General features: G+C 38.6%; 1 protein-coding gene across 4 annotated transcripts in view; it reads left to right on the top strand.

Moving 5' to 3' along the window:
* CYLD (CYLD lysine 63 deubiquitinase) overlaps window positions 1–13,545 on the top strand; it is a 41,535-nt gene that overhangs the window by 21,980 nt on the left and 6,010 nt on the right. For all 4 annotated transcript variants that reach the window (XM_075940253.2, XM_075940252.2, XM_075940251.2 and 1 more), the window contains exons 8-14: window positions 2,387–2,552; window positions 3,729–3,870; window positions 4,309–4,431; window positions 6,230–6,321; window positions 7,485–7,551; window positions 11,408–11,540; window positions 12,228–12,336. In XM_075940253.2, the coding sequence (XP_075796368.1) occupies window positions 2,387–2,552; window positions 3,729–3,870; window positions 4,309–4,431; window positions 6,230–6,321; window positions 7,485–7,551; window positions 11,408–11,540; window positions 12,228–12,336 (832 nt within the window). The remainder of the gene's footprint in view (window positions 1–2,386; window positions 2,553–3,728; window positions 3,871–4,308; window positions 4,432–6,229; window positions 6,322–7,484; window positions 7,552–11,407; window positions 11,541–12,227; window positions 12,337–13,545) is intronic.

Genomic DNA, 13,545 nt, shown 5'->3' with positions numbered 1-13,545 from the left:
AGAAAGCCTCTCACCAGGGCTAATTTCAAAATAGCAGCAGTGGATTATCTTCACATGCCTTATTTTGAAATAGCAATTTCAGAACAAGCCGTCCGTTATTTTTAAAATAATTTCGAAATGGCTGTCTGCTTTCACATTGTTATTTTGAAATCATGCTAGTTAGCTAATGTGGACGCACCCTAAGTTGTGATACAGTTAGGGCCTGTTCTGTACTACTGATAGAACAGTTGTAGTTTGCTCAGTGGACAGCTACTGGGGATCCTATAGTTACACTTTTAGGGTATGTCTACACTAGCTCGTTAATTTGAGCTAGGTAGGCAAATCAGGCAACCGGAGTTGCAAATGAAGCCTGGGATTTAAATATCTCAGGCTTTATTTGCATGTTCCCGTCCGGCCGTCATTTTTAAATCTCCCCTAGTTCAAACTACCTGCCCGCAGCTACACGTGGCACGAATGAGGTAGTTCGAATTAAAGCTCCTAATTCAAACTACCATTATTCCTTCTGCAAGGAAGTTTAACGGTAGTTCGAATTAAGAGCTTTAATTCAAACTACCTAGTCCATGCCGCATGTAGCCGCGGGCAGGTAGTTCGAACTATGGGGCATTTAAAAATGGCAGCGCCCGGGAACATGCAAATGAAGCCCGGGATATTTAAATCCCGGGCTTCATTTGCAAGTTTGAATGCCTCATTAACCACCCTAGTTTGAACTAGGGTGGCAGTGCAGACATACTCATATAGTGTAGAAGGGTCTTGACTTGTTTCTTAATTTATATAGGCTGTTTCATTAGAACTTCTGCACTACTGGACATCCATCATTTTCTTAAAGACAGAATTCAACCTATATAAAATACTGTCTGTAATCATCTTCAGAATGGTGGTGGAATATGATTGCCACCATCGCTTCCATAGTAATTAATAATTATATTCAGAGATTTGAACTGAGCAGATTTAAGTCATATTTACAAGCAGAGCAGGAAATGGTTTTCTCATTTTGCAGAATTTTGGAGATTTATTTTTTAAGTCCTATTCTGCATGGGAACAGAACAAAGTCTTTTCAAATGTTTTTCCTGGGGAGGAGGAGATGGAAAGGAATGGAGAGAAAGGACAGGTGCATCCTCCCACCTCAAAATAGCCAGTAGCCTGGTGGTTAGGACATTCACTGGGGATATGGGCAAAACCCAGGATCAAATCCTTGCTTTGCCAGATGAAGAGTGCTAGGCAATTGGCTATTTAGAGATGGATCTCCCTCTATATACTGTTGAAGCTGCTTTGTTTCATTTAAAATTCACTGGCTCACTGTAGGGCAAGTGATTAGGGCATTCATTGGAACATGGTAGCCCAGGTTTTACTTGATTAGTCTTTCATGCCCCATTTGCATGTCCTAAAAATCCTACTTGACAGAAGTTAGTGGGAAAAGTTTTTCTTTCAGTTTTGATGAGTCGGCATTTTTGTTGACAAACTATTTTGCTAGAAAATTCCCAACCAGTTCTACTTATAAGGCCAATTACACAAATATCAATAAAGCCACAGCTTCAGCAAAATTACACAGACTTGTTATGGTTTATTTTTATGGTAGTTGTGTATCTGGTTGTGACTGTGCAGCAGCTACATTATTTTCTGTGCTTGTAATATGATGCCTCTTAAGAATAATTTTCTGTTGACTGTTACACAAGTATACATTTAAATCATGAAAGTATACATATGTAAACATTTTTCTCAGAGGTAGTTTTGAGTTGTCACCAGAAAACCTCCACTGCAGGTGATAGCTTTATCCTTCATCTTATATTTTCAATCACAGGCTGAATTTTAAGTCCATGGGCTAAAGTTGGCCTGTGGGCTTGTACATAATACAGCTCTGCAATAGGTCTAACATCTGTTTAATATCCATTAATGCTTTTAACATCATCCTTGAAATAGCTATCTTCCAGTCTTAATAATTACTTGTTATAATTATAGAGATCTTATAATGCAAACTTTCAGACTGTTTTACCTTTGTTTGTGCTTACACCATTGCAACCATTATAGCAGTGTATTTTCCACTCCCTCACCATGAAAAAATTCAAATGATTATTTATGGTGGTGGTGGTGTGGAAATACCCAAAACATACCTGATTGCAGAGGGGATGAAGGGCAGAGAAAAATGGTCTCGCTGCTCTCATCGCTAAATTAAAAATGATTCAATCATGAGCTACCATATATACCAAATTGTAACCCTACATCAATCTTATATAGCAAAGTAAAAAATCCAAATACAGGTGTCTTTATTGTAGATACCTTGTCAAATACGTAACTCACCAGAAACCTAGAAATGGGAAGTTCTAGGCCAGTAGTTCTGCAGGCACTCTTTTCCAAATATAGTGGTAAACTACCTCTGTTTAATTTTCAGGAAGATGAATGTGCAGGCTGTACAGATGGAACATTTAAAGGAACTAGATACTTCACTTGTGCCCCAAAGAAGGCTCTCTTTGTTAAACTCAAGAGCTGCAGGCCAGACTCTAGGTTTGCATCCCTGCAGCCTGTTTCCAACCAGATTGAACGCTGCAACTCTCTAGGTATTGAACATGTCCTTCTCAGTTATTTATTCATGTGGAAGTAACATTATTTCTGGATTTGGTTCTTCATATGTTAGTCAGTTAGAAATATGAAACTTTTAAAAGGGTGTACAAACATTACTCAATCTGGTTAGACAATGGTGAGAGTACTATGCACAACACAATTTAACATTTTTCTGTGAATTGTCTGTCAATGACTTCAGAACTTTTTTTGCTTTTACTGCTACTTTAAAGAAAGCTAAAGTAGTCTTGTATAATGTGACAAAGGTCAGTGTGCAAATTGCGAAACAAACTGGAAATTGAAGTTTTTAATTACACTTGGTATTTCTCGCTTGACTAAGGCAGGATATCCTGACAAGTGTTTGTCTAATCATTTAAAAAAAAAAAAAAAAAACTTCCTAGTGATGGAGATTCCATAACCTCCCTTGGAAGCCTGTTTCAGTGCTTAACTATCTTTCCAGCTAGAATGTTATTTCTAAATCTTGTTTGGTGCAGGCTAAGCCAGTTAGGTTTGCAACTCCAGCTATGCAATGATCTCTGTTTCAGATTGTGTAAGCCAACTCTGTCTCCTTCAGTACAGCTCATTTTTGAGAGGAGAGAAAAATTATGGAAAAGAGTGCCTGTTTATATGATGGAGGCATATTTTATGGATGAAAATAGTATCAACTGATTCAGACGGTCTTGATGATCTTGTGCTAGATGTCTTTTGGCAAAGAGAAATCAAGACTTTAAATTTTCATATCTTTAAGGTGGTTTAAAAACAAATAGAAATTAGAGGGAAATTCATTTATACACACTCAGTATATTCTGTTCACATGTAATGGGCCCAATCCAAGTGTGGTAATGTGGAATATCAATCCGGCTTTAAGGACTTATGCGCCATCTGGTGCAGAATGTGTTGCAGCTGCTAGGAGAAAGTAGTGCAATTAAAGTCATGCTCCTTCCTTTCCAGACCCAACGAAGAACTCCTGTGTAACTTTAAAAACTTTTACCTTCCACCAGCACACATTGATCCAATAAAATGTTACTTGGCCTATCTATTCTCTCTTTCTAGTACAGTATAGGAAAGGAATGATTTCAAAGTTATTAGTATATTTTCTACAAAACACTTGTAGAAAAATCTTGATGGAGGTGAATTTTGGGATTTATAAGTGACTTTTGAAAAAATATTTTCAGCCTTTGGAGGATACTTAAGTGAAGTGGTAGAAGAAAACACCCCTCCAAAAACTGAAAAAGAAGGTTTAGAGACAATGATTGGAAAGAAGAAAGGTATCCAGGGTCACTACAATTCCTGTTACTTAGACTCTACCTTGTTCTGGTAAGTTTTTTAATTTATGCAACTGAATCCAAAGATATGGGTGAGAATGAGAAAAATTACAGATATAACAAAGTAGCTGAGTACTGATTTGTATAGAATGTTTTGCTTTATTGATGTGCAACTGACAGACACACATTATACATGTAATGCCTAGTGTTACATAACATTATTTTTAATTGAATGGAACTCACTAGGACTGGGGTCCCAAATACGCATTGTGATATTCACTGGCCAGGTTCAGTAGCTTCTTAACATGAAATATTTGACTGGTAGCCAGACATTACTCTAGTCTTCTACTTTTTGTCACCTTTGGTGTGGGGTAACTTATTTTTGCTTGCTTTGTTCTTTATTTCTTCCTCTCTCTTTCATTGGCTTGTCCTGAGGTCAGTTATGTTCCTCAGCATTTTACAGAATGAAAATAATTGTTTCTTCTTTCAGTCTGTTTTCTTTTAGCTCTGTTTTGGACACTGTTTTACTTAGACCTAAAGAAAAGAATGATGTAGAATATTATAGTGAAACTCAAGAGCTGCTGAGGACAGAAATTGTAAACCCTCTGAGGATGTAAGTAAATGCATAGAAAACATTGTACCAAACTGGCCAGTGAGTCTCCAGTCTAATATACATTTCATAAACACCTAGCCAACTATGAAATAAGTCATGGAAATGCAAAGTTCCTAGAGATGGCTGCTGTTGTAAAGCAGGGAGGGCAAATAGCTCTGGTGACTTTTAATCGAATTGCTGTAACTGCAGAGGATGTTACCAAAAATATGAGGCACAATCATATCAGCATTTCCTAGAACTAGAAACAAACATGTATCTAGCTACAGATAAACCATATGTGTTGGCACAATGCAAGTGGGAGTAAGCACCAGTGGTGACTTGGATGGGCATAGGTACTTAGAACAGCCTAACATCTTAATACTTATGTCCTGGAAAACGGTGTATGTTCTGTTTAGGACTGCATAATTCAGGCTTATTCTGCTTTTCCTCATTAGTAACAGTCACAATTTCTTTTTAAAAGTTTCAGAAACTGTTCATGTATGTCATACACAGAGATCATTTAGCAAATCATATTAAAAGAAATTCAAAGGTAATGATGAATACAAATGGGAAACTTGAGGCTCCTAGAACAAAGTAAATTTTAGAGTAGTACATACATAGCACTATGCAAAGGGAATTATAAATTATTCATCTGTAATTCAAGAAAATTAAATTTCAGGACCACAAGGGTCTTTGAAAAAACATTTCACTAGTAATGATTGTTCGAAAACTATACTTTGGTTTCACCATTAACAGCTTATTTGAAAAGGTTTCATCTTTCTTCCTCTTGAAGAAAAATATGCTGAATTTTGCACCCGTTAGAAGTGAAGATATGAACGCACCTCATGATTTTGTGTTTCTGTGGCCATAGAGAGATTCTGAAATCTATTCTATCGCCAGCCAATGAAATCTTAAATTATTGCTCGGGTGGACAATTGGTTTGTTTTTTGTTTTCTTGTATCTGCAACAGTTTAAGGCTTTTTGCTACACTTTCCCACAATAGAGAAAGAGGGGACATATCTCCTCTCTAATTCACAAAATCTTAGAGACCTCTACATGTGTAATAGTTTTTAGCATTCATGAAGAAGTGAAATATTCTAAACTGGAACAATGTTGGCAATGTTGTTGCATACTGTCTTTATAAAATTTGGCGGCACATTGAAAACTAAATAGGGTGGAATCATAGGGCTGGAAGAGACCTCAGAGGTCATCGAGTCCAGCTCCCTGCCCAAAGCAGGACCGATCCCAACTAAATCATCCCAGCCAAGGCTTTGTCAAGCTGAAACTTAAAAACCTCTAGAGATGGAGATTCCACCACCTCCCTAGGTAACCCATTCCAGTACTTCACCATCCTCCTAGTGAAATAGTTTTTTTCCAAATCTAACCTAGACCTCCCCCACTGTAACTTGAGAGTGTTGCTCCTTATTTTGCCATCTGTTACCACTGAGAACAGTCTGTAAATTAAATTTCAGATTTATAATAGCTGTCAATTTGTGTAACATTTTAGTTTTCAAATTAACACAAGAAGGATTAGCTGCATTTTTAATACAACTTTGCATTTACTTGAAGTTATCACAGAAAAGTCAGTGCAACTCATAATTCAGCCGAGCTCTATCACAGAAAATTGTGGGCTATGATAAAAAACTTGGGTCCAGTGTACTGCAGAATACAAGAGGCATATAGGTTTGGGGGGGTGGGGGAGAATGCCAGATATTGTAAAAAGTCTGTATTTCTAGCCTCTGATTATTAAGTCTCTTTTCTTTACTGATTCGATGAAAAGCTTTAGCTAATAATGTATTAAACCATTTTCTTAATGTAGTTATGGATATGTGTGCGCTACAAAAATAATGAAATTGAGGAAAATACTTGAAAAAGTTGAAGCTGCATCTGGGTTCACTTCTGAGGAAAAAGGTAAATGTAGCATGTTTTGCTTCTAGATATGCAGTAGTTGCTGTAAGAAGGCCCTGAAATAACTTGAATTTATTACATATTATAAGTAAAGGTATACAAATGCTTTTCTGTAGCACCCATCACTATAGTATCAAAGCTTTTGATTAGGGATAGGGATTGAAAAAAGTTAACTCTCCTGCTGATAAATGAGGATACCTAAGCTAACAATTTCTGCACAATCCAAGCTTCTTTTTTTTTGTTTTTGTTTTTTTTTTTCTTCTTGCCTTATGATTATGAAGGGGAAACTTCCCCTTCCACCAGACAGAGAAGGTCCAAGGCTGTTTTGAGGAGGGCATGGGGACAAAAACGTAGACTATGACCAAGGCACAGGGAAAATAACTTTGTTAGGAAGACTAGCACCTTTCCCAGTTCAAGAATGACCTTCTTGAATTGATCCACAGTATCTTTATCCTTTTTGTGATCTGGTCTTTCCTAAAGACTCGCCTATATTGTGAAGCTGACTGACTGACTTACAAATTTGAGAAGTAATTAGGTATAAAATACATTTAAAAAAAAAAGTCTCAAACCCAATTTTTTATTATCAAGTCACTGCTTACCTATTCCATTAATTTTCCTCCTTTTTTTTTCTTCCTGTTTGGGAAGTAGCATACACAATAATATCTTCAGTTATATGAGAAGAAACCTTCCTCCCATCACTTATTTTGATATTAAGAGCTACATAGGAGATCTTTCTGTGTGTATTTTTTTCCTCGGGACTGATCAATATTAAATTGGAGGTTGTAACACTAAGTAAAAATGAAGGTTACTGCTGTAGATTGATTAGCAGATACTGTACTTTTCTGTTTCTTCTGGTAATGGTGGCCGTTTTCTCTTTTATCAAGATAACATTTCACAGTGTGAAACGGATTCCTTTTGTAGTAGGATATCTTTGATTGTAAGCCTTGCTATTCAGAATTTAGCCTTCATCTGTTTATTGTTCTGTTTGATGTTCATAAGATAAAGTTAAAGATTGTATGCTCAAATTGACATAACTATATTATTAAAATTGGAATGCCCCTTCAAAGACTTTAATACAATTAGGAAGTTTTATTGTAATTGGTACAAAGAAAATGGTCTTGGAGAATGTGCTTTCATATGCTAATATTACTTTTATTTTTGCTTAGATCCGGAAGAATTCTTGAATATTTTATTTCATCATATTTTAAGAGTAGAGCCACTATTAAAAATAAGGTAAAATGCTCTTTTTACTAAGCAGTAAAAATGCATGTGTTGAACTCTTAAAGCCAGATTTATTCAAGTAATGATGCTAGAGCCCATGCAGGAGCTGAAAAGTGGGCTTCCACTCTGAGCTGGTCCAAATTATGCCCCCTGTTAACATTGACTCAAGTTTAATTGTGGGTATTGGCAAGACATATTAGTGTTTTGGCTGTGCCTACTGCTGCCTATATCTTTGTCTTTAAAGCCATTGTGTCAAGGCTTTTGCCTCGCTGGGGGTGTGCAAAGCTTTCCTGTCCCCAGTGCATTCATTACCTTATGTGACTGACTTTTATGGCTCCTCTGTACTAGCATAGCAGACCCACAGAGCAATTTTGAATCTAGCCCTTAATGTATAGCTGTGGACTATTGGAACAACTTTATGAAGCAATCTTAAGCAGTAGAATCTGACACAAGATATTTTGGCTCTTCAGGGAAAATATTAATGGTTTGCTTTGGAGGAGGTATTTGAGTTTTTATTTCTTTCATGCAGCCTTTATTAAAAATAATTCTTGATAAAATTGTAGGATCTCACTCTCACCTATGCAAGTTATTCTTTTTAAAGCTGGAGGACAGAACTGGAATTGAGAACTATACATCAATTAATGGAGACTTATGTGCATGCTTTGGGAGGATATTGGAGTCATTCTCTTTTGCCTCCTTCTCCACTTGATTATCTGTTCTGTTAATTCCCTTTTGGGCATCTGGCATTGGCCACCGCTTGAAGACAGGCTACTGAGCTAGATGGACTTTGACCCAGTAAGGCTATTCTTAGGTTCTTATTACGACAGATTTTAGCTTCCTAAATCTGCATGTTTTGGAGCATGCAATAGAGGTAAGATCTATTACATGAAGGGCCTACTGCTTCCATGCTCTTGCCTAGCCCTTGCCTTTGTGTTCCCTTGACAATATATCCCTGACAATAAGGTGGCTGCAAGAGATTCCCAGTGAAAGAAGCCTTTGGGAAATCCTCTCTCCCCATAGGGTCTGTGGTAAACTTCCCCTGAGTTGGTCTGCAGATCTGTAGTGAGGATTATGGAGCTTCTTCAGATAAGCTTTTGTAAGTCGTGGGCTGCATACAGTGGAGATGTCACCCTCTAATTTCCTCCTCTTTCTACCCTGGGCCAGATTCACAGGCTTTTATCTCCCCTCTTTTCACCAAAAATAAGTAAAAATGGAGTCTGCATAGGCAGTGTTTTCAGATGATAACTTTGCAAGATCCTGGCCCACTATACTACACTATTTCAGCAATGTGAAACTGTTATTCTACCTAATCAGTCTGTAGAAAGCGTGGATTTTCCAAACTAGGGATGTAAGTGACTAGTTGCTCCCCCTTGCTGCCTCTATCAGTGGCCTTGTTCCAACTTTGAAATATACAAGAGCCCCAGGCTCAACAGGGCGTTTCAGTCTTTGAAGTGCGTTAGAGCCCCTGCTGGGGCTCTTGTACATTTCAAAGGCAGAATGCTGTGTTAGTCTTTATTGACTAATCACATCAACTATTCGATTAGTTAATCGAAATTAACATCCCTATTCCAGACGTGACAGTTTGGGAATGTAGGATATTCAAATTAAAATAGATGTAGGATAGCTTTATAGTTGAACAAAATTTACGAATGCTTTTAAGTCCAAGAATTCCCAATACTGTGCTTTCTTAAAGGGACCCTGAAGAGACAAAATCATACTTTCAAAGGAGATACTCTTTTTCAGAGTTATAAATGACAGACTTTAGCATGTGTTACATTTTAATAATTTGGAGCTCAGTATTGCACATCCATAAACAGAATGGTAGGATGGAGTATTAAAGAAAAGGGAGGAGGCATGCCTCTGCTTATGCCTGCCTCTTGGCTATCTTTTCTGCAGGACCTCACATATGTCTTTTGTCCATATTTTATAAAACTGGGACTCTGAGGGAGTTTGTAAGGCGTAGGGCAAGGCTGGATAGCAGCAACTTGAGTGTTGTGCTCCAAGAACCCTCCTTATAGCCGAGTTGTTATTGCATTGATCTGTAGCAGTTAGGGTAGCAGTTATTGCACAGACAGAAGTTTAATGACAGTATATTCTCAGGAAGCCATGTTGACTAGTCAGAAAATCCAGAAGTATGGTGAAGTAGCTTCTCTCTAACTTCCTTTCCCCGTGATCATTGGATTTAGAGTCCAGTGACTGACTCTTGCGTCCTTTTTCCTTGATGGGAGCATTAGTTCAGTGGTTCCCAACCTTTCTAAACTAATGTCAGGGACCAGCAAAACCCATTCACAAACTTTTGGTGGACTAGTAATATTTTATTTGTTTATTTGCATATTCATTATGCAAATGATGACTCTGCATATAAAACATTACTGGTCCACCAAAATCCCAACCCCCAGAACTTCAGTGCCAGCCCTAACCCCTAGAGCCCCCATCCTTCCATTACCCCCAGCACCAGCCACTCTGTACCCAACCTCACCATGCCAGCCTCCCATCCTCAGAGCCCTCCAGTGCCAGACCCCTGCCCCTCACAACCAGACCGCCCCCCCCCGTACCAGCCTCCTGTTTCCAGAACCCCAGTGCACCGAACCCTCCCAGAGCCTCCACCAGTGCCAATCTTCGATATTAGCTCCATCCCTAGAGGCCCCTCCAACTATTAGCTGAGCCTCCAGACCCCCCCAGCACTATCCCCACCCTTGGAGCCCTCAGTGCCTGCCCCACCCTTCTCACCTAATCCTGCGCTACTGCCCACATCACAGCAGCTCTGAGGGTTGGGGCAGGGGTATACTGCCCAGTGCCTTCCATCTTGCCATGTCCTTCCCCGTCTCTCAGCCAACCAGCATTGGGCAGGGTCTCCTGTGGCTGTAAAAGAGTGCTTCCCTGAGCCGCCCCCCACACAGGGAACTGCTCTTCCACGGTCAGAAGGAGACACTGCACCTCGCCAGCACTGGTTGGCTGAGAGGTGGGGCAGGACATGCCTCACAACAGCTGTGGTGAGAGCATTGTACCATAGCCCCAGTTCTCAGAGCTGCTGTGGCCCGGCAGCCAGAGGTCTTTGGCCTGGCAGCAGGCTACGGTCCAGTGGTTGGGAACCGCTGCATTAGTCAATCTCTTAACAATGAGCTTTTAATTTCTTACAATCCTTTTGCAGACTTAACTGCAGGAGAGTATGACATGGCTTACAATGTAATTTTCAGTCTTTCTGCTATCTTACTGCTTGCACAACTTTCAAGGTGAAAATTGCCTTAGTGAGTCATTTTTCCTCCTTATATTTATGCATTTGAAAGTTCTGTTGGTGTTTCATAGGGGTGCATTATAAAAATATAAATTAAAATATTTCTATTCCTTTATGTGATTTTTATAAAACATCTCTTTCTTCAATTCAAGCTTATGCAGGCCTTGACTATGTGCCTTTTAAGGAGTTATTTGTGGTAACATGTAAAGTACATAGCATAAAGCTCTTAAAAGTAAAGGGAATGGTGTGAAATGGTTTTCTTCTTTGAGTATTTGTACACATTGCTCCCACTTATTGCCACGTGCACTATATGTTCAGGAGTTCAAAATGTTTTGTCCACCAGTGTCCTTTGGGATCATTGAAGGCATGCAAAATTCACGTGCAATACTTGTTCCAGGGGCATAAAAGACAGTACAACCCCAACTTCCTTTTAGTTCCTTCTGACTGTCTGCCAAGGGGGAGTTGGAACAACCTCCAATATTCCTTGCTTAATTTTTCATTTGTGTTCACTGTAGGTTTTTTTATAGTTATTTGTGTTTTCTTAAGCCTGCTGTCTTGATACGACTGTAAATGAAAGTTAACTGTTACGAAATTCCATTTATTTTTAAGATATATTTATACCTGCATTTTTAGATCAGCTGGTCAAAAGGTACAAGACTGTTACTTCTATCAAATTTTTATGGACAAAAATGAGAAAGTTGGAGTCCCAACAATTCAGCAGTTACTGGAATGGTCTTTTATCAACAGTAGCTTGAAATTTGCAGAGGTTGGTGACAGTTGTTAGTTTGTTTATACAGACATGACCTTTTATATATTGCAAACTATTCTGCTTATAAAAAAGGAGAAATGTACATTGGACGTTCACCAGTTTATGAGAAGAACAGTGTACTAGTACTAATAAAAAATACATTAATGCTTGTGGTTGAGGACACAGGGCCACTAATTCCAGATAATTGACACAATGCTAGAGATTATCTTTTATAAAATCTCCCGGAGAGTTGAGGTTTAGTGTGTGTCTATCAATTGGCCAAAGAAGCAAGATGATCAGAAATAAGGTTTAATGTTCTGGCATATTTAAACATAATTTTTTAAATTTAAAATTAATTCTTTGGTTAATAATTTAATTTTACATGTAAACATTTTTGCAAGAGACTGGCTGTTCAGCGAAGGGAAGAATGTTTTAATATATCATTTAAACATGGCTGATGCACACGATTAGGCTCAAGTCTTTTCTCCTTATGTTAGAATTTTTGAGATTGGAGATATAGTGTAAACATTCAATTATTTTTGTTTCATATGTTTGGTTAATTGCTAAATCATACTAATGTTTTTGAAGCTAATAGGCCACATACCTATATAGTAGATATAAATCTATATAGTATTAAGTGAAAACTATAAGCTAGATGTATATTTTGAAGATCAAAATTGTATTGTATTTTCGGATTTTTGGTAGGCACCCTCATGTCTGATTATTCAGATGCCTCGATTTGGAAAAGACTTCAAAATGTTCAACAAAATTTTTCCATCTCTGGAATTAAATATAACAGACTTACTTGAAGACAGTAAGTATAAACTATAGTTAGCTTATAATAAAAATAAGTAGCCTTGTAGCCATATGCAAGATTATATTTAAAATGTAGATTGATCTTGGAATGAACTTTTGATCATTTCATACTTTAGGGAAGCTATACTAATGAATAAATTTTTCTTTCTCCTTTTAAGTAGTATATAACTACACTGCATCTTAAGTGGCGGTATTGTTGTTTGGCTTGCCAAGGGGAAGGGAAGAGTGCCATATGGGTAGGGAGCAATGTTCCCTCTAATTTTTTCCATCTATGTGTGAAATAAAAGTTGCATGTACCAGGATTCATGCAGATGTGCACCACCAATAGAAAAACATGCCAGCTGGGCAACGTTAGAATCTTTCCTGGATGGCTGCTCAAATGCACAGCTTATAGGAAACGCTGGTAGGGATTTGGAAGAGAGAGAATAGCTGCTACAAAAGGGAGTGTGGGTCAATGTGGTGATGTTAACTGTACTCCTAAGCCTGGAAGGGTGTTGAAATTGGGGAAAGCCCTTTTTCCAAAGAGAGGCAAAGCTAGACCCATCCTCCTCCCCTTGAGGTGGCAAAATATCAGGTTTGGTCAGGACCTGCTGTGAGCACTACATTAGCTACTCCTTTAGGGGGCTGGGAAGACATTTTTTTCCCTTACCATCAGATCGGCTTTGGTGGAATGCGTAGGGGGAGAAGGGTTTCATTGTCCCCACAGCAGTTTCAAGGAGGTCTTTGTTTTGGTGAGGAGTGAAAAGAGTTTAGTGATAGGTCATAACTTACTGGGTCAGTGTGACTCGGATGTCCAGGGCTGGTAGTCTGCAGGGAAAGGAACCAGATAAATGACTCGGTTAAAGGACTTAAAAAGGAGGTGTTAGTTAAAAGAACAGAACAGGAATTGGGTTCAGGGCTCCTATGAATGGTTTGGCAAGAAGCCAACTGCCTTTCGAATAACCCATCTTGACCTTGTACAAGGGGGAAGTTGGATGCTTTCTGCTTAAATCCAGAAAACCAGTACTGAAACATTTTCTCCCACAGCAATATTTCTGAGATTAGGGGAAGGGTGGGCAAATTGTGGACCAGATCCATCCCATGGTCCACAGGGTTAATCTCTGGTGGGCTCTCACCTCTATGTTTACCTGGACCACTGCAAGTATTGGATGATCGCAGCTCTTGTTGGATGCAGATTGCTGTTTGTGGCCAATGCAAGCGGCAGGAA

Source organism: Pelodiscus sinensis, chromosome 12 (genome assembly GCF_052426305.1).
Source record: "Pelodiscus sinensis isolate ZL-2025 chromosome 12, ASM5242630v1, whole genome shotgun sequence".
Taxonomy (NCBI): domain Eukaryota; kingdom Metazoa; phylum Chordata; order Testudines; family Trionychidae; genus Pelodiscus; species Pelodiscus sinensis.
This window is presented reverse-complemented; position numbering and strand designations above follow the sequence as displayed.